An 18,369-nucleotide genomic window follows, 5' to 3' on the forward strand; every position below is an offset into this window, starting at 1 on the left:
AAAGGAGCTCGTATCTACGGCTTGTATACTTACTAGAACTACATTACTAGCCGGGTTTTTGCTCGGAGTGGATTGATTTTTTTATTTATTTTTTTTGCTGGAGTTTTTGGCATTCAGGAGGCCATCACTCTGATTATACCAAGCAAAAGACCTTAAATGAACTCTGACCTCTATATCCCCTGTCACTGCTTTGGTGTGCCGCCATTGGCAAACCGCCATCATTTGACTTTGAATTTCTTTTCCGTCTCTGTTGTGGTTTTTTTTGTTGTTGTTTTTGCCATTATGGTATTTCCATCAGTTTTTCCGTAAGTTATTATAATGTAAAGGTATGGTAATTGTGTAATTGTTCTCCGTATGAAATTAAGTGGATTACCTCTCTGAAGGAAGTTAAATATTTTATTTGTATTTATTTTTTATTTTTTTGACAAAATGAAATGTGAGAAGGAGAGAAGGACGAGATGCATTTCCCCACTCAGTGGTTTAAAACATTTGAATGTAATCATGTAGCACATTTTTTAAGCGATAAATAAAGATAATTCAACTGTTTAATGTTGCCAGCATTACAGCTTGGCATTGTGAACGCTCTTTCAGCCTCAGGCTGTTTATAACTAAGCAGCGCCTGAACATTTTGCGAGGTGCAGCTCGTCTTTATCAGGGGCTGCAAACATTAGACTGATAAATCCGCAGTTTTGTTTCATCAGCAATTTTCACCCTTGCATTAAAACATGCGTTTTTGTTTCCTCTTTGCATTCTACTTATATTTAGTGTTTCATCAAAGCGACATCATTAAGTAAGCGCATCGAAACGTCCTTTACCATATTTTCTACCATGGTGTTTAGTAGACAGCCTTCTGAAAGTAAAATTTCTTGCATGCATATTCAAGACCATTCGAGCGAGCCACCTGTGATGCGTACAGCACAGGAATATGTAAATGTAAGTGTGTAGCGGCCACCTAGAGGACCGTGCTGCCTGTTTTACATGTCGAGCCAGCTAAACTTCATTATAACAGTCTAGCTGAGTACTGATCATATTTCTCGAGTCTCTGGTTAATAAATGAAGAGTTTGTGTAGTGTTTCAGAGACTGTTATGCAGATGAGCAGAATCCTCTCAACCAGAAGTAGAACATATCTTGGAATTGATTACTTTCTTAGTCTCTTCTCTTTTGCCTTGTTCTTTTTTGTCAGAAGATACTCTAAGGCCAGATCATTTCAGCGCTAATACTGTGTGTCCCCCACACTGTTAAACGCTCGGAAAAAATGTTTTGCACATGCCGTCATTCAGACTTCCTCTCCCCATAGTGTGGCCAACGCCCATGTTCTCATTCATGGAAGACCCTCAAGACCGTCCCATAGTATCCATCTTTGTGCTGTTCTTGGATTAATTACTGGGGGGAAAAAAAGGAAATATAAAGGAAAACTAAATTCCACCAGCAAGTTATCCTGTCTGACACAAGAGCTAGCGGATCTAAAAAAAAACAAACAAAACTGTTGCTCTTCACTTCAGTGAATGTGCATTTTGGTACATAGGAGGATATTTATCACGCTATACTCGAGTAAGGCGGAGAAGCAGAACTGGGATTTAAATCTCTATTGTACAAAAGTTTCTCAGCTCGGTGTGAACAACGATCGGCGAGAAAGTGCTTAGGTTTTGAGTCGAATATTGGACTTGTGCTACTTGTCTCATGGGTTTCTTTATTTGCAGTTTTAAAACTGTGTGGGAGAACTGCTGAGCTTGAGCTATTACATTCACACTATTGTGGGTAAGTGTAGGCTTCGTACAAGCGAGATGTCACCTTTAAAGTGAAGCTGAAATAATCCAAGTGAAGTGATGTAAAATGAAAGGTTTTTATGCTTTAGCTGTTCACTGATGTAAAAGTATAGGCATTTATTTGGGGCTATAAACGAGTTTAAATAACTTTTAATAGTTGAAAGTGAACCGAAACGCTTTTTGTTCAGATGTTTGGCATATTGTTTTGAGGCCCCAAATGTTTTTGGTGTGGGTGATGAAGTCAGGCCCCAGAGTATCTGCGTAAAGGAACATTTTCCTGCCTACTGTCTGGGGAATTCATAGGTTTGCTGTGACAAGGGCTGGGCACACGCACTCCCAACTCATGGCCATTTGTCATTACCATTGTCTCAATCGCAGCACAGTGAATCATTCAAAATCTGACCCATTGTTTCACAGTGGCATGTTGCTAGTTATATTGCATGCGCTACAAATAAGCATTCTGATATTTTTCTGTGTGAGAGATCAGGAAAATCATGCGTATTTCTACTTCAGCCGCATTTATGCGGCAGTTATTGTTTTTTTTTTTTTTTTGGCTCTCACCTAGTGCATTCATCTATGACTGCTATAATTTGTCTGTATATTTATAGGCAATTAGAATAACAGGATGACAGACTGAGGTGTGGTGAACTGTGACCCCAGACGGGCATGCATCAAGATTCTAGCCTCTATTGGTTATCCACTCATCGTCTAAGATTATGACCTTTTTGTAAATTGACAAATGTTTTGGCTATAATACAGCAAAAGAATCATTAGAGACTAAAACATAAATAAAAGCAGGACCTTTTAGATTGCCTGGTATACATTTGCACACATGGTGCAAATATGCAAATGTTCTCATGGCCTGACATCGAAACTGCCTTGCCATGTGTTGGTAGTAATATGAATAATACTGTGTTATTGTCGCATCATAATAATACCAGTGTGATCATGTCGCTTATGAGCTGTCTAAGTGTTGGGCTGTGCATCCAGTAATTATTGTCTGAAAAGTCATCTTATTTAGGATGAATATAAAGGAACACTTATTTTTTTTTTTTTTTTATATTTTATTTTTTTTAAAAACCAGAGTTGATTTTGTACTAATAAGTGGCAGACTTGTCATTATCTGATCTCTCTGTCTGCTAGTTGTTTCCTGATCCAGTGTTTGTTAGCCTTGTCACGCTTGGCCTACCACGTATTACTTAATATGGTATGCCTGTGCATTTATCTTTATTTACTTGGAGCTGGACAAGTCCTGTCTTTATGGACATGACTAATGGCTATGGGGTTAGGGAGCATCATATGTCATTTTTGGCATGAGCTGACTGAGCCACTGGGTAGTGTGACTCCTGAAAGTGTCTTTATTGCAAGACCTCATTTTAAATTTTTTGGTTACTGGACAAATGGTAGTAGAGAAAAAGCCGTTCATGCTGATAATGGAGATCGTGAAAGTGTAATCCTGGTTGAGACATCCAGCGAGTTTGTCCAACTCAAGGTGCACCGCATTAAACACACTTTAATAGGCAGAGCATAAAGAGCTAAGACAGAGGCTAGCTGCCTGAAGAGCACTTGATCCTTAGTCAGTGAATAAGGCATAACTTCAAACTCTCCTTCTGCTGTGAGGTCACTTCCTTTACTTTCCAGCCTCTTCTGTTTTAAAACAGCTTACAGATAAGCTTTCTGCAATCCTGTTGCGCTTCCTGTTGCCTAGTGACCGTGATCGTCTTGCATATTTATTACCACCCCACCTGACCTGGGGCAGTGTTGGTTTAACAGCTGGCCCTCCCCATTCCTCATTAAAGAGGCGTTCAGCGACTCTGGCACCGCAAGCGAGAGGGTCAATAGCGCCAGAAAACACCAAGGGGGGTCTTTAAGTCCATGTGGGACTTGGCCTCTGTTGACTTCCTAGCAGCAGGGTCCGCTCTCATCTCCCTGTGTCTAAAGATTCTATCCTGGTGAGCATCCGCTTGTCTAATTGCTGCCTGGGATCCAGCAAGGACTGCACGAATAGCGGCTGCTGGATAGAAATGGAGGGGATGATAAAACTGTAATGGGCTCAGCTGTTGATCTCAGGCCAGTTTGAAAGTGGCAGGGCATTAACGATTGGGAATCAAGGCCACCGGTGGCATGTCTCCAATTTGTCAGTTGGCTAAAGTGCATATATAGATCCCTCTATATTTTAGTCAGACATGCACCAATATATCTCAGCTTTGCAATATTCCTATAGTAATGACTATTGGCCAGTATATGCTGCAATTTATTAATACAACGTACTGTTGTAGGTGTGTGAGAGCACCATGTAGTTGAAGAATTACCTTGTCAGGCGGGTCGACATCCATATCTGCCTGTTTTGGGCCAAATAATTCACTGTTGGAATTCATTGTCTGTATTTCAAACAAACTACAATCTTCATTTCTGGAACATTACAAGTGCTACAGAACACAGTCTGAAATTCCCTGCTGTGGCTACATCATTAGACAATCCTGGTCCATTAGGTAGACAACCCTGTTTCTGGAGTACCCCTGTTCTCCACAGTTTTCCTTGTTCTAACACACACACACACACACACACACACACACACACACACACACACACACACACACTAGAATTTGCAGGATAGACGATAGTCCAGGACTAGTACTGGGAACTTTTGCATTAGACTTGCCTTGCGATTCAAAGGATCAATTTTTATTGTACTCCTCAATTTGCATGTTTAAATCATTTGCCCTAATGAGTGGAATACTTGAAGGTCTAAAATGTGAGAATAGACCCCACCCTCTGTTCTTCCACACTAGCTTTAATTTCCCATCCTCTCGCTAAAAACCAATCCATCAATGACCGCTCCTCTCAGCTTAACAGCTGCAATATAACATGGTCGAATAAGGACTCTGACATTTGACTTCCTGTGTCAATACTTGAGTGAGTTGAATTTCTAGCCAACTTATTTAAAACACAGCGATTCTGGACTTTTCTGTGTCTCAGTCCACACAATTTGCTTTTTGTCTGGTGTGTGCTCGTGGTTTTACAGCTGAGCTGCAGTCTGCTTTTAACTCTGTCTCGCTCTCTTGCTGGTGCCAGTTTTATCTCATGCAAGTTCTTTTAACATGCCCAGGCTGCTTCAGCACCGATACTTGCCTCTTCCCTTGAGCTCAGCTGACTACTGGCACGGTCAGATGAGCAGCTTGTTCAGGGTTTGCACTGTGATCACTTTATCTGAGGCTGCTGCTCTGTTTTGCTGTCAGATTTCCGGTTGGAATTTTTTAGCTGTCAGTTAGGTTGCCTGAGCTCTGCTTTTTCTAGCGGTTTGGTCTTATCAAAGCGGGTGAAATTACGGTCACACTGTGTCCTTCAGCCTTTAAGATTAGTTTATGTTCCTGATAGGGCGTTTCTTACACCTGTACTAGTGAGAGTGTAAGTGTAAAAGCAAATGCAGTTTTCATTTACACCAGCTACAGAAGTGTGTTTCTATACATTAAGTAGGTCATAAACATAAATATGTAGCAAAGCTGTTTCACAGAGAGTTTCTGGTACCTTGAAGCCTGATCATAGTCAGGAAGTGTTTGCAAAAGATTGAGTCCGTTTCTCAGTGATCTAACCTGATAATTTGTGTCAGCAGAGCAATCGTTGAAATGTTTCATGGGGATGGAAAGAACACCCTAACACCTAATACAAACTACCAGTAGTGTCATTTGTTTGAGCTTTTGAGTGCTTACATATACTGAAAACACATTACATCACTGCGCCAATTGTCATTCCCACGTAAGCTCATCTGCCGCATGTCCAAATGCAAATGTTTCGGTCACGATTTGCACAAAGGTGCCAAAGTCCAAGATTTTTTAACTCCTTGCTATCACTGTGTAGATGATGTTTGGAAAAGTGTGTTTTTCTACTTTCCTAGCTAAAGCAGTGTTCAGATTAAACGCGAATGGATATCATTTGGCAGTAAATTCCGTGTAAGAATGTAGGAAGTATAAAATTATTAATGGCTTCTGGTTGAGGTCACTTTCACATCATGAGTATTTATATCTAGGTAAACATTGATCTATGTATTCACTAGAATAGAATTTTTGGTCAGGAAAATTAGAAGACCTTGGAGCTCTGAGGTAAAAATTGTGTCTGACTTTGCCTCACTGTTTTCTTAATGTGGCTTGATGAGGAAAAATAAGAAACTGGGCATCTGATCGATTGCTGTACACTAAGTTTGGTGTTTTTCTCCTGCTGCTTGGAATTTCCTATCAGAAAGGGTATCATCAATTTTGTGTTTCATTATCAGAGCTAATGTTATTCAACATGGGATGTACAGTGAAACCATGGGTAGAGTTAGTGCCACCCTGTTCCAGCACCATTGGTTCATATACCAAAGTTTTTTTTATGTTCTGCTTTTGTCCGTTCGATGTGGTTACTTCCACCTACCAAGCACGTGCCTGCTTGTCTGCTCTGACTTGCACCTCGATGTGAATAAGGTGCATTCTGGTGTCCCATTAAGGATGTGTGTGCGCCACACAATTATATTGGATGTCTTTGGATGAAGTAGCATTACATTGTGCCTTCATTTGAACCAGGAGAACCCAAACCTGTTCCAGCAGGACAATACCCTTGTGCACAACGTGAGATCTTTTTAATATATTTTTCATGAGTTAAAGTGGAAGATCTATAGCAGGCCACTCAAAAGGTGTTCAATAGAGTTGACATCAGAACTCTTGAGATGATTTCAGAAATCTGGCTGCACCCCAGGCGTCCTCATTCTACCTTAGTACCTGACTTTACTAATACCCATGTGGCTGAATGAACGCAGATCGGCAAAATCTTCCCTGAAGAGTGGCAGTTACTATAACAGCAAATGGGGACTAAATATGGAATAGGATGTTCAGAAAGCACACACTAATCTTCTTCTCATGTGAACATTTGTTTATATAGTCTGTGATTAATACTGATTTTTTTTATTTAAACCTGTTCAGTATTTAGCATGAGTCAGTGTATGACATGATTCATAATGCACCTACTTGTGCAGACTGTAATGATGGCTGATCTAACGGATGCTCCTGCATTCCAGATAACTCTCCTGAGACACTGGGGTCACTCATGTCTATTGACTTATATCCTCTTTACTGAAGAAACACTGAGCCATATAAATCTAAAATTATTGAAGCCGTGTGACCTTTCGTCTCCCTTGTGAGAAAGCAAGGAAAAAAAAGGTTGGTGCTTAGTACATTTCTATAGCACAAGGCTTAAATCATCTCAAGGTTTCCAGCATTATCCTGCATGCCCTTGTCGCCTTCTCAGAAATATGACGAAAGGATAAAGATGAGGGATCATTGCCAGAAGTCTAGTCATAAAATCAGTGTCAGGAGAGAAACATGTTCTTCAGTTCAAATATGAAGGGGTGCAGTGTGTAACTCTCAAAATGACGTTTGTACTGCAGGAGGTCCTCCAGCAGATTCAGCAAAAGCTATTATAATAAGCATGGGAGCTAATGCGTAATCTAGTAAATGTGTTTATAAATAAAGAGCCAGAATAGCTAAGCTAGCTCTATAGTTAGCAACCCTTAACTTATTGGCTATATGGTGCACTACATAGTGTGTAATAATACATGATGATCTCTATGCAGTGCACATATGTAGTTTGGAAGCCATGTTGCCACCCTCTATACTGTGGATGTTACCATAGAAACAGCCAGAAGGTTGATGACCTCAACCTCTTGTCATACTTGTGTAAGGATGACATGTTTCCAAAATCACACATGTGCACTGCATAGAAAACCTTGTGTATCTTACACACTGCACTGTGCTAGGACCGGGGTCAATATCTAAAAAGATGTGTAAAAAAAAAAAGTGTATTCCATATTAACATTGATGTCACCATAAACAAGATTAACAATCAAGATACAGTTGGTGGTCACAAGGAAAAGACAATGATTATTCATAAGAGTTCATAAGGAATTCATAAGAAAAACAGTTCTTGGAGTGTAGCTTTCAAAAGTAATTTTAACTTGTTTTTGCTATCAGTTTCACATTTACTGGGATTTCCCCTTTATGTGCCATCAGCCTGGTGCTGTAGACTGGTAATAACACACTTGTGTGTGAGGACTTCGTATCGATTCCCTTGTGGATGCCTTTTCATTTGACCTGTACAAAAAAAGCCCTATGAACAATCGTAAACAGGTCCTTGTGCCCCTTACATGAGTGAAAAACTGCATTTTACATGAAAATCCTTTCAAACATTTACACAGAAATGGTTTGATTCTTTTAAAGAGAGTGTATCCTCTTCCTGACTCAACACCCAGGCTGCCTTTGAATCTTGAGGTCACACAGTTTCTGTTTCAGTACCAGGCTCTTGTAAAAATGCTGAGAGCAAAACAAACTGCAAAGAGAAATCAAGAAGTGACTAATTGCTATCAGAAATCTTCAACAAACATTTGTTTTATAATCTCTGAAGAAGTGACGTCAAAGTTTTGCGTCTTAGACCTTCCTCTGACTCAAAACTTGAAAGCCTAACAAACTTTCACAGTACTGACAGTGGAGACTCTTTACAGTTAAGAAAGGTTTTCCAATAATATAAAGCATAAACCATATGAGGTCTTTTTGTGTAAGATCTGTTCGTTTATTAATATAAACACTGAGTCGAATTGCAATTAATTGCCACCGGAGCTTCTGTTTTGGACAGTTATTTCGACACCACCTTATAGAAGAACTCGGCAGCACTGTAGTATTACAGGGATTAGTCTGCACTTGGAAGTGAGTTTGAACAGGAGATCGCAAAGAGAAACAAACTCTTCCTTACTACTCTAGCATGCATTTGTGCATGAACCCAGCCCCACCCCCTACAATCTGTTTGTATCCGCGTAAACACACTTCTTTTCAAGCACAAAACCACATGACTCACTGTGTGTAGTTTAGATCCAGTTCCCATAACCGAGGGCTGACCTATATGCATGTATATATGCTCTGGTGAGCAGGGTTGTTAAAACGATTCTGAAATTCCCACATCGTCTGCTCTCAAGTAAAATTGGTAATTTTGGCAAGGTAATTACTTAACAAACAGTATTTCAAGTAACATCTTGCTGCTTGGCCTGTAAACATCTAAAATGTGCTCATGCATTTTTCAGTGAAAACGGAGCAGTTGAAAGTGTTGATTGTTCACATGGACTAAGGCATCAGAGTTGTCTGCTGTACTCCGAATTCCATGGTCATGAGTGGTGTGAAAAGTCTTAATCAAAGGACAGCCAACATCCCAGTACCTCAGTTCTGAAAAAAAGATTAAGGCTGTCTGAAAGGGTGTTTCAAGTGCTGACAGGCTCAAGATTTAGAACTGGTCTTATCAGTATGCTGCATCTTTGCTAGCGCTAATATTAACATTTGTGTGCGTTATAAACTGCCCTCTCTTGTTACTTGCTCAGTCGACTATGCAGTGTGAAAGTTCCTAGGTGTGTTTCTGACTGATATTTTACTGATGGCAGGTTATTTGCAGAGTCTGATACCTCTCACTTTTAGACGCCACAAGAAATGTGGCGGTTTTGTACCACTTCCTGTTACAATCCAACCAATCACCATAAGGCAAAGAAGGCACAAGTACTCATCGTGAGAATACGCCAAAAAATTCTCATCGGGGGTTCTCATTACATCGGCAAAATTATTTGCAAGCAATTATGCAGCAAAAATATACTTGAGCGAGCCCGGTTGCTGATTATAATAGAGGTTCTTCCCTCTCAGTGAAATGCACAAACTCTTAAGGCAGTTGATACTTAGTCAAATTTCTATAAGCTGATTTCATGTTCTGCCTTAATTTCATAGTTGCAATAGAAAGAAATTCCCCTGCAGGTGAAGCGTTGGAAATGTACACACACTTTCATAAAGGTTTTAAAATTTTAATGTTGGCCAGGGCCAAAAGATGTTCCACTAGATGTTGGAAAATGTATTTTGAGATTCTGCTCAGTGTTGGTTTAAATGCGTCACATAATTCCTGGGGATTTTTTCGGTGCCCTGAAAGCCCACTGAACTCGTTTACATGTCCACGGAACCAGATGACTTGCTTTGTGGCATGGTGCATTATCAAGCTGGAAGAGGCCGTTAGAAAATCGTGGTCATGAAGAGATGCAGATGATCAGCAAAAATCTCAAAAAGGCTGTTGCATTTGAGAAATGTTGAATTGGTATTAATGTAACCAAGCAATTATTTGTGTCAAACTTAGAGCATATCTATAGTATATTGCTCTGTAAATTTGCCTTCTCTAAGCAAAAAATAAGCATGGTTATTATTGAAGGCACTAGGTTAGCTGAAGAGTGCTATTACTGTATTAGCATAGCTGAAGCGAGTGCTGTTATAAAATAAAGGACAAAAACTGCTAAAAAACACACGGCCTCGAAAGTAACTGATTAATTAGCACTGACTCTTAAGGTAGCTATATTTGATTTGAGAGACGAGCAACATTCGTTTAGACACTGTCCAAGAAGTGGAAACATGTCTGTCTTACTTACTGAGCGGAAGTTTAATGTCACAAAAATAGACTTTCTGCAGATATATATATAAATATAATATATAAATATAATATATATATATATATATATATATATATATATATATATATATATATATATATATATATATATATATATATATATATATTTTTTTTTTGTTGTTGTTGTTGCATTGCATACTGGTGATTAACCTATATATAGAGGTTAATCGGGCCGATTTTTGGCATTTTTATTTTTTATTATTTAAAAAATCGGCATCTCTGGAAAAAAAACTAAAGCCGACTGGAGCTCATACGCATTGTGGTGTTCTATAAATGTCTAATTTAATCAATTTTCTACATCACATCATATTAATAACCTGAAAATCGGCCAACATCTTTATTTTTTCGGTTGCCCTGGTTTCTAAATATCAGCATTGGCGAGAGAAAAACCCACATCGGTCGACTGCTAATGTTACTTACTGATTATTATTTTATCTTATATGAATTTGTTTCTTAAATTTACTGTCTAGCAGGACAGATTGCTTCAACAGCACTGTATTTTGTGTTTTTACAAATTCCCCCAATAATTAATTGATTTGTCAGGAGAAAAAACATTTGTCAACCTGCTATGTATTTATTTTTATCTATTATTATTTGTATTTTTTTAAAGATTTGTTTGAATTGTTGGGGTATGACCTGAAAACACCGGTGGCAGCTTGTCTGCTTTTTATAGGATTACATGCATATGGAAATATTTTTCCCAGTGGAAAAATGATATAATAAAGCTGATAGTACAGGTGTCAAGTCAACAATAAAATCTTAATTTAAACACCTAGCTTGATTTATTCTTTAAAATAGTGGTCTATTTGTATATATGCAATATTTATATAAACCATACAAAGTATTTCTGTTACACTTGTAGCATCTGTCTTTTTTACAGGAATGTTTTGTTTCCCAACATTTTTATGTAGCATGTCAAAAAAAGAGGTTAAATTTTTCCTCCCGTTCTCTTTTAACCCGTTTCCCGGGAGTAAACCCATTTTTCTCCCACTCCCATTTCTCACTCGCTGCCTTCCTCATGCCAGTGTAAATGGAAAGCAGATCATCAGATGACAGCAGAAGATTTGTTCTTTGGTCGGGAGCTATTTAAGTTCAGTGTAAAGGCACTGGAATCAGATGGAGAGGGGATTTGCTTGACTTGAACGCAATAGTAACGAGGCCATCTGAGTGCTGTGTGCGTCCTGTTAATCACCCCTCTTTGAGCATCCTGTGTTGGGCATTCTGGCACCAGACACCACAATGATGCCCACTAAAGGCCACTCATATCTGATGCAAGCTTCTTCTCATTTGATTCTCTCCTTAACCATATGCACAATCAGCTCTGGAGTGGATCAGACGAGCGACGGCGAATGATCGTGTTTGATTCATTTGTTCGTGATCATGATTCGTGCATTATCAGTAGAACCACAGTTAGTGCGAACTAAAAAATTGCAAAGGAAATAAGAAATAAAAACACAACTGAGCACCAGAGTCTGCATTTGATGGTGGGTGGGTGTGTGTGTGTGTGTGTGAGTGTGTGTGTGAGCTATTTTGCGCTCTACCACAGTGTTAACAGAGGTGTTTGTGTTCCTCACGTGTAGTGTTGAAGATTGGTTTGTTAAGCCCCTATTCCTACTCTGAACAGTAACCTTCAAAACCCCCACTTGACTTTCTGTAAGATCTGTGACCTGTTGAGCAAGTGCAGAGGAGTGGCATGTTATTGCTTTTGTTCTCGAATCTGCATGCTTGTAGTGAAATACAGGCCCTCGCCCTCTGTTAGCGGAAACTTCACACATCAACTCTAGTAGCGAGCAGATAGATTAACACTTCAGCAAAAATAAAAAGAAGCGGATCTCGCCTCTATCTGATAGTTGAAAGATAACTCTTTCACATTTCACAACCACTTTATGTCATCAATGTTACAGAAGTTTCAGGGCAGAAACGGCAACAGGCTTATATTGTATAAAGATTTTATTGCATTGATTATCTTCCTTTTTATTTATTTTTTATGCAGTCAGTTTACACTTATTATAATGCAGACCGAAATCTGCTTGCCATACTTTAATATTCAAATCCGCACATGATACCTGATCAGAAATTTCCAGGTTCATGCACTGTGCACAAAGCTGTTAGAGCCCCAGTAGTGATACGGTTTTACTCAACACTGACTGAAAAATGTTTCACGTTCTTCATTTTTTTTTTGTATGATTTGAAACAGCCATTCAAATGTATTAACCACAATTAAGCTGATTAAGCAGTTCAAATATATAATGTAGCAATTTAATTATTAATTTACATACCGTATTTTACGGACTATAAGCCGCTACTTTTTTCCCACGCTTAAACAATGAAGCGGCTAATTCATGGATTTTTCCTGGGTTTTTTCCCAGTTTCACAAGCTTCAAGCCAAAAAAACTGAGCCCCATAACATGGGACCAATAAAATTGCCGAACGGGTTCAGGTGAGACCTATTAAACCTTTTTTATATTAAATCAGATGCGCTCCCACTGAATCAGGCCGCAGCACATCATAAATATGGATGAGGTTCCTTTGATGTTTGACCTGCCGCTCACTCGAACTGTCAACAGAAAATGCGAATCATTCGTCACGCTGAAAACAACCGGGCATGAAAAAACACACCTCAGCTGTGTTCTGAGCTGCACGGCATCGGGAGAAAAGATTCACCGATGGTGATTTTTAAACGCACGACGATGCCAAAAGAAAAACTCCCGAGAGAAATTGTTGTAAAAGGAAGGAGGAAGACGGTGAACAATGACTTTCTTGGTGGGCTACTGTTTAGATACAAGCCGTGTAACAGACACTGTCTTTTATCAAAGCCTGTGTAAAGTTTTAGTTTCAGTGTAGACACTGACTTATAGACAGGTGCGGCTTATTTATGTTCAAAATAAAAATCTTTGTCAAATTCAGTGGGTGCGGCTTATATTTGGGTGCGCTTAATAGTCCGGAGATTACGGTATCTATCCACTGTTGTGGCATAATATATCTGTAGGGGGTTTATTTGCCTTTTTATTTAGAAAGACGTCATAGTTTTACGTAGAATGCGTCTCTGACCCTGTTTGAACCTGGTTGCTTCATGCGTTTCTTGAGAATCGGAATTATATTGGGATTGTGTCCGAGTTCTTAAAAGCATATTTCATCCCCTACGTCTCGAGTCTATTGAGTCTCTCCAAACCACATTAGACTTTCAAAATCTTGCTCAGCTTGTTATATTACAACACACACAGCCCGTGGCTGCTGACATTGGCGCTTTTTTTTTTTTACTACAAAATTAAAAATGGCATGCAAAATCGCTCACATTTTTGCATGTAAGACCTGGAAATGAAAAGGGGATCTAGCATGTTCAAATCTTTTTTGCATAGTGTGTGTGTATGCTACAGCGGTCAGATTTCTGGGATTTAGCACTTTAGTTACAAGTGTAAATGTGTGTGGATTTTTCTTTTTTTTTTTTTTTTTTTTTAAGATTTTCAATCTAGATATAGGATAAAAAAATTAAAAAAAGGCCGGAATGCAGAACTCTAAACCGTATTAAATTATTGATTAAAATGCAAAAGTCTGATAAAATGCTAATACAAATTTTTTGTTTTTTCCCCGTTTTTTCAGGTGATTGACACACACACACTGCATGATGCGTGAATACAAGTTAGTAGTCCTCGGCTCAGGAGGTGTCGGCAAGTCTGCACTGGTAAGTAGTTCTTTTATTTATTTATATATATATATATATATATATATATATATATATATATATATATATATATATATATATATATATATATTATATTATATTATATTATATTATATAAGGTAAATAAAGGACCATGTCTAATGCGTAAGCACCGAGGTTTACCGTTTCCATATCTAATAAGTCAGATCCGCTGTTGTATTTGGCCAGCGAATATATTTTCCAATTTGACTGTTAATTGCTATGAATCATCTCTCACCAAACAGGCTGATGCTTTCAATGGGACTGCATTCAGCTGCTCACTTACTGCTCGATAAGTGCACATTAAATCAAAGCCATAGTGCAGTTGTGTGTCTTTCTTTAACAAGAACCTGACAAAGAAGTGTGTTCTTCACGGAGCGTCGAGGAATCCTGACTGTCATGCGAGAATCGGCGTTGCTATGTAGGACTCGGACACTCATCCGGGTCACCAGTAGGCTCTGAGAAAACATAGCCGGGTGCTATCTAGACTCGGCATGCTGAGTCAAAGATGCAGCAGAATGACTCTGCAAATGCCTTACTGGAGACTTCTTCATGAGTTATAGTAACAGCACAGCAGGCACTCTGTTTCACTAAAATACCAAAGACTGTGTTTCCTCTGAGTCATTTTTTAAAGAGACGCAAACAAAAAGGGGGATTTTGAACTGGAAAAAACATGCAGTATCAATGATCGTCTTCATCAGAAATAATCAAATCAAAAAGTATGGTTCCTTTTAAAGAAAAGAGTAGTTTTGCATCTGTTAAATGTGGTTATAGCTAAACAAAAAAAATCACCGGGGTCCTGATGAGCAGTGTTTTATATGAGTCTGATTTGCTTTGAAACTCTCTTTGAAATCAAAATTGGTGTTTTAGAGACTTGCGTACATTTTTACTTTGATATTGACCATTTATTTATATAGACGATGTATTTTCATTTTAAAGTTCTTTACTTCCAGAAAAACTCATTTCCAATAAATTGGAATTAGAACAACTTGCTTGTCCCAGAACAATTTTGGCATGCTGGAATGTTTTCCTCACTCAACTACATGAATCCCTCATTATACCCAATCAAGTCTTCTTCATATAGATTTATTTCATGTTTCTAAACCTTTAGCATTGAACGTTGTGTTAATGTTAAGCACTACACACGGTGGCTGTGACTTCCTGTTTCAAAAGGAAATGCCAACATGGAGAATAAAACTGACTCTCAAGGACTTTATCCTCACTTAACACTTTACTCAATTTATTTCTGATTTTAAATAGAAATTCCTGGAAAGCCGCCACAATGGCTCTATCCATTTACATCCACTGACAAGTGTGCGCGTGTCTGTCTGTGCAGGGCGTGTTAATGGCGGACCCTCTCTTCAGCGATGACCGAGCGCTCTCTGTGCACAGCACACAGACTTTTATTGTCCATTAGCTCTATTTGGAGCTCTGTGCAGCTCCGCGTGAAAGGCCTTCCGCGAGTAAATGCACTCGCATTAATCCCTTTTCCGCTTCATGCTCATTGGCTGTAGGCCGTCTGTAAAATTGGATCATTACACCGTCAGGTTAACCTTATGTCCTGTAACAGTATAATAGTGCGCTCTGTGTGTATGTGAGGCGTAGAACACTTGTTAGCTGTGGGTCTCAGTTTGTCAGGTGGTATACAGTATGGACGTCTAGGATACATCTTACATAGCCTTATTTGTGTGTATTTGTTTACACTGTGTATGTGCAAAAGTTTGTGGAAACCTGACCACTTCCACTCTTTTGGGAAGATGTTCCACTAGATTTTGGAGTGTGGTTGTGGTGATTTGTGCTCATTCAGCTACAAGGGTGTTAGTAAAGTCAGGTAATGAGGGTGCAGTCAGATTTCCAATTCATCCCAAACGTGTTCAGAGCTCTGGCCACTCAGAATTTTCCACTCCAACCCATGTAAAGTATATCTTCATGGAGCTCGATCCGTGCATCGTCATGTAACAGGTTTGGGTCTTCTTTTATAGGGAAGATGTAATGCTAGCACATACAAAGGCATCCTATACAATTGTGTGCCTGCATCTATATCTATAACAGTTCGGGGGAAGAACCACGTATGGCTGAATATAGTTTTTGTGGTGCAGTTAGTTTGCAGTTCTGTGTGTGAGAGAGAGAATTCTGTAATTAGCTGCTGTGAATGAAGTGTTAACTGAAGTATTTCCTATAGACGTCTGTGTAACACTGAGAATGATTTCAATGTCATGTCAAAGTCTCTCTCTTCAGTGCACACACACACACACACACACACACACACACACACACACACACACACACACACACACACAGGCAATCAAAGAAAAGTGGCACAGGAAAGAATGTGGAGAATTTTAGGGGGATGGTGTGCAATTATCCATTTCAATGAAATCTTTTTCCCCCCACTTCATGTTGGACATTTGTGGACATTTGCCTTTGCAGCTTCAAATGGCTGTGTGTCTGTGACTCAGTTTCAGTGGCTACAGCTTTAAATGAGATCTAACACTGAGTGTAAGGGCTCTAAACTGCAGAAGATTAAATTGAATTGTGATAATTGCCACATAGGCATTTGTAGATTAAAATGCTGCTTTCCTGTGATTCTGGTGTGTAGCGTGTGTGTGTGTGTGTGTGTGTGTGTGTGTGTGTGTGTGTGATTGTAGCGGTTGGACAGCTATGTAGGTGATTTGTGGACAGTAGGATGTTTTCACATTACATGTTCTTTTATGTAGTACATTGTTTTTAATTTTATCTCAAATCCAAATATCAAGAATTATTATTTTGCTAATTAGAATATTGTGCCATTTGAACCATAAGGCTTACAAGAGAAGTGTGACAGTTTTAATCTCTTTAAATGTGTTTTTAATTCATTGAGCTGTAAGAACATGTACAGTGTTTAATTGTGCCACCAGGTTTCAATCCCAAAATCAGTCTGTTACACACTGTGTGGACAGAGAGAGCCAAAGGATTTCCGCTTTAGCGTGGAATAGATTCGATCTGATCTCCGAGAGTCGAGCAACGTCTGTCACCCACACGCTCACTAACACACAAAGCATTCCTACCCAATCTTAGACTGCTGGTGTACCTTGCATTTATATGCCACACTCTCACTCTCTTTCTCTCTCTGGCCATATATGGCACACTTTGACAGCTTGTCAGTGTATGTTTACTTAATAACTGTTGACCTTGGCTAAGTAGGTGGTGAGAGACGTGTGTGTGAGATTGTGATGGTGAGTGTGTGGCAGGTTGTGCAGTACAATGAGGATACTTAACAGCACAAGTCATACACATGCACAAAGCATGGTCTTTCTCTGTTGACCCTCTTTCATGCATCCATCAGCCAGATCCGGCTGTTTTAGCACATATCACCCACTATAGTCGACTTGCAACACACACACACACACACACACACACACACACACACACACACGGTGGGCTGTATTTCGGGCTCTTGTCCAGTGTTTAGTAGATTTTATATTTAGACCGGTCATAATTTGACACCTTTTAAGAACATATATACATGACATTAGCTTATAGGCACTGCTAGTTCGTGCTTAGATGCTGATTGTGCTGGCAGATGCGATTGGTTAATTAGTATTTTATTAGGGCATTGCGTGTCGGTCTCTCATAAGGCACATTTCTACTGGTAATGTACAGCACAGGAGCAAACCATTGTTCTCATGTTTTCAAAATACATATTTAATCAAGACATTTTATATGCATATTAGTTATTTAGATTTAGTTTGAAAAAGTTGAAAAAGTGAGAAGCAATGTTAATTCTTTTTGCATGTAATACTTCACGCACACGTTTTCTGCCATAATAATAATTAAAAAAATATATAAAATAAATAAATATATTTACATTTTTGATAAATAGTCCACTTGGAATTCCATTACTAAATAAATCTTGGATGCCACTGAAGAGAAACATGTTTATTATAAAGGTTTTTATGCAAGTCCTCAAAGGGGTTTTTCTTTAAAATTTTCTTACACTAGAGATTGCATATTTTACTCGTCTCTCTCTCTCTCTCTCTCTCTCTCTCTCTCTCTCTCTCTCTCTCTCTCTCTCTCTCTCTCTCTCTCTCTCTCTCTCTCTCTCTCTCTCTCTCTCTCTCTCTCTCTCTCTCTCTCTCTCTCTCTTTCTCTGTGTCTGTCTGTCTTGTCTGTTTTGGCCTCCCACTAATAATCAGCATCTTAATTACTTTTGTATTGTGTAGAGCTCTAAATATGTGAGAGAGGTGGAAGCAACTTATCAACGCACTGCAGTCATTATTAAGTCACTGCCGTCTTTTGGGGTTATTACGTGTTTAGAGGAATGATCAAAGGTCTCCCACATCATATCTCCCCTCCTCAGCCTGGAAGTTTCTATGGAAACATTGAAGTGCTCAAGCGTGTAGGGGTCTCAT

At 39.0% G+C, this 18,369-nt stretch overlaps 1 protein-coding gene and 1 long non-coding RNA gene across 4 annotated transcripts in view; one reads left to right on the forward strand and one right to left on the reverse strand.

The window, feature by feature from the left end:
* Window positions 1-18,369, forward strand: part of rap1b (RAP1B, member of RAS oncogene family) — a 46,992-nt gene that overhangs the window by 14,883 nt on the left and 13,740 nt on the right. For all 3 annotated transcript variants that reach the window (XM_083528167.1, XM_083528169.1, XM_083528168.1), the window contains exon 2: window positions 13,879-13,960. In XM_083528167.1, coding sequence (XP_083384293.1) covers window positions 13,901-13,960 — 60 coding nt within the window. In that variant the 5' untranslated portion in view covers window positions 13,879-13,900. The remainder of the gene's footprint in view (window positions 1-13,878; window positions 13,961-18,369) is intronic.
* Window positions 281-13,776, reverse strand: LOC310719002. Its single transcript, XR_014531332.1, has 3 exons — window positions 10,773-13,776; window positions 3,166-10,271; window positions 281-3,085 (listed from the first exon to the last, which is right to left on the reverse strand). It is a non-coding gene; the product is annotated as an uncharacterized lncRNA (long non-coding RNA).

This window comes from Silurus aristotelis (assembly GCF_946808225.1).
Source record: "Silurus aristotelis genome assembly, chromosome: 24".
NCBI classification, from domain to species: domain Eukaryota; kingdom Metazoa; phylum Chordata; class Actinopteri; order Siluriformes; family Siluridae; genus Silurus; species Silurus aristotelis.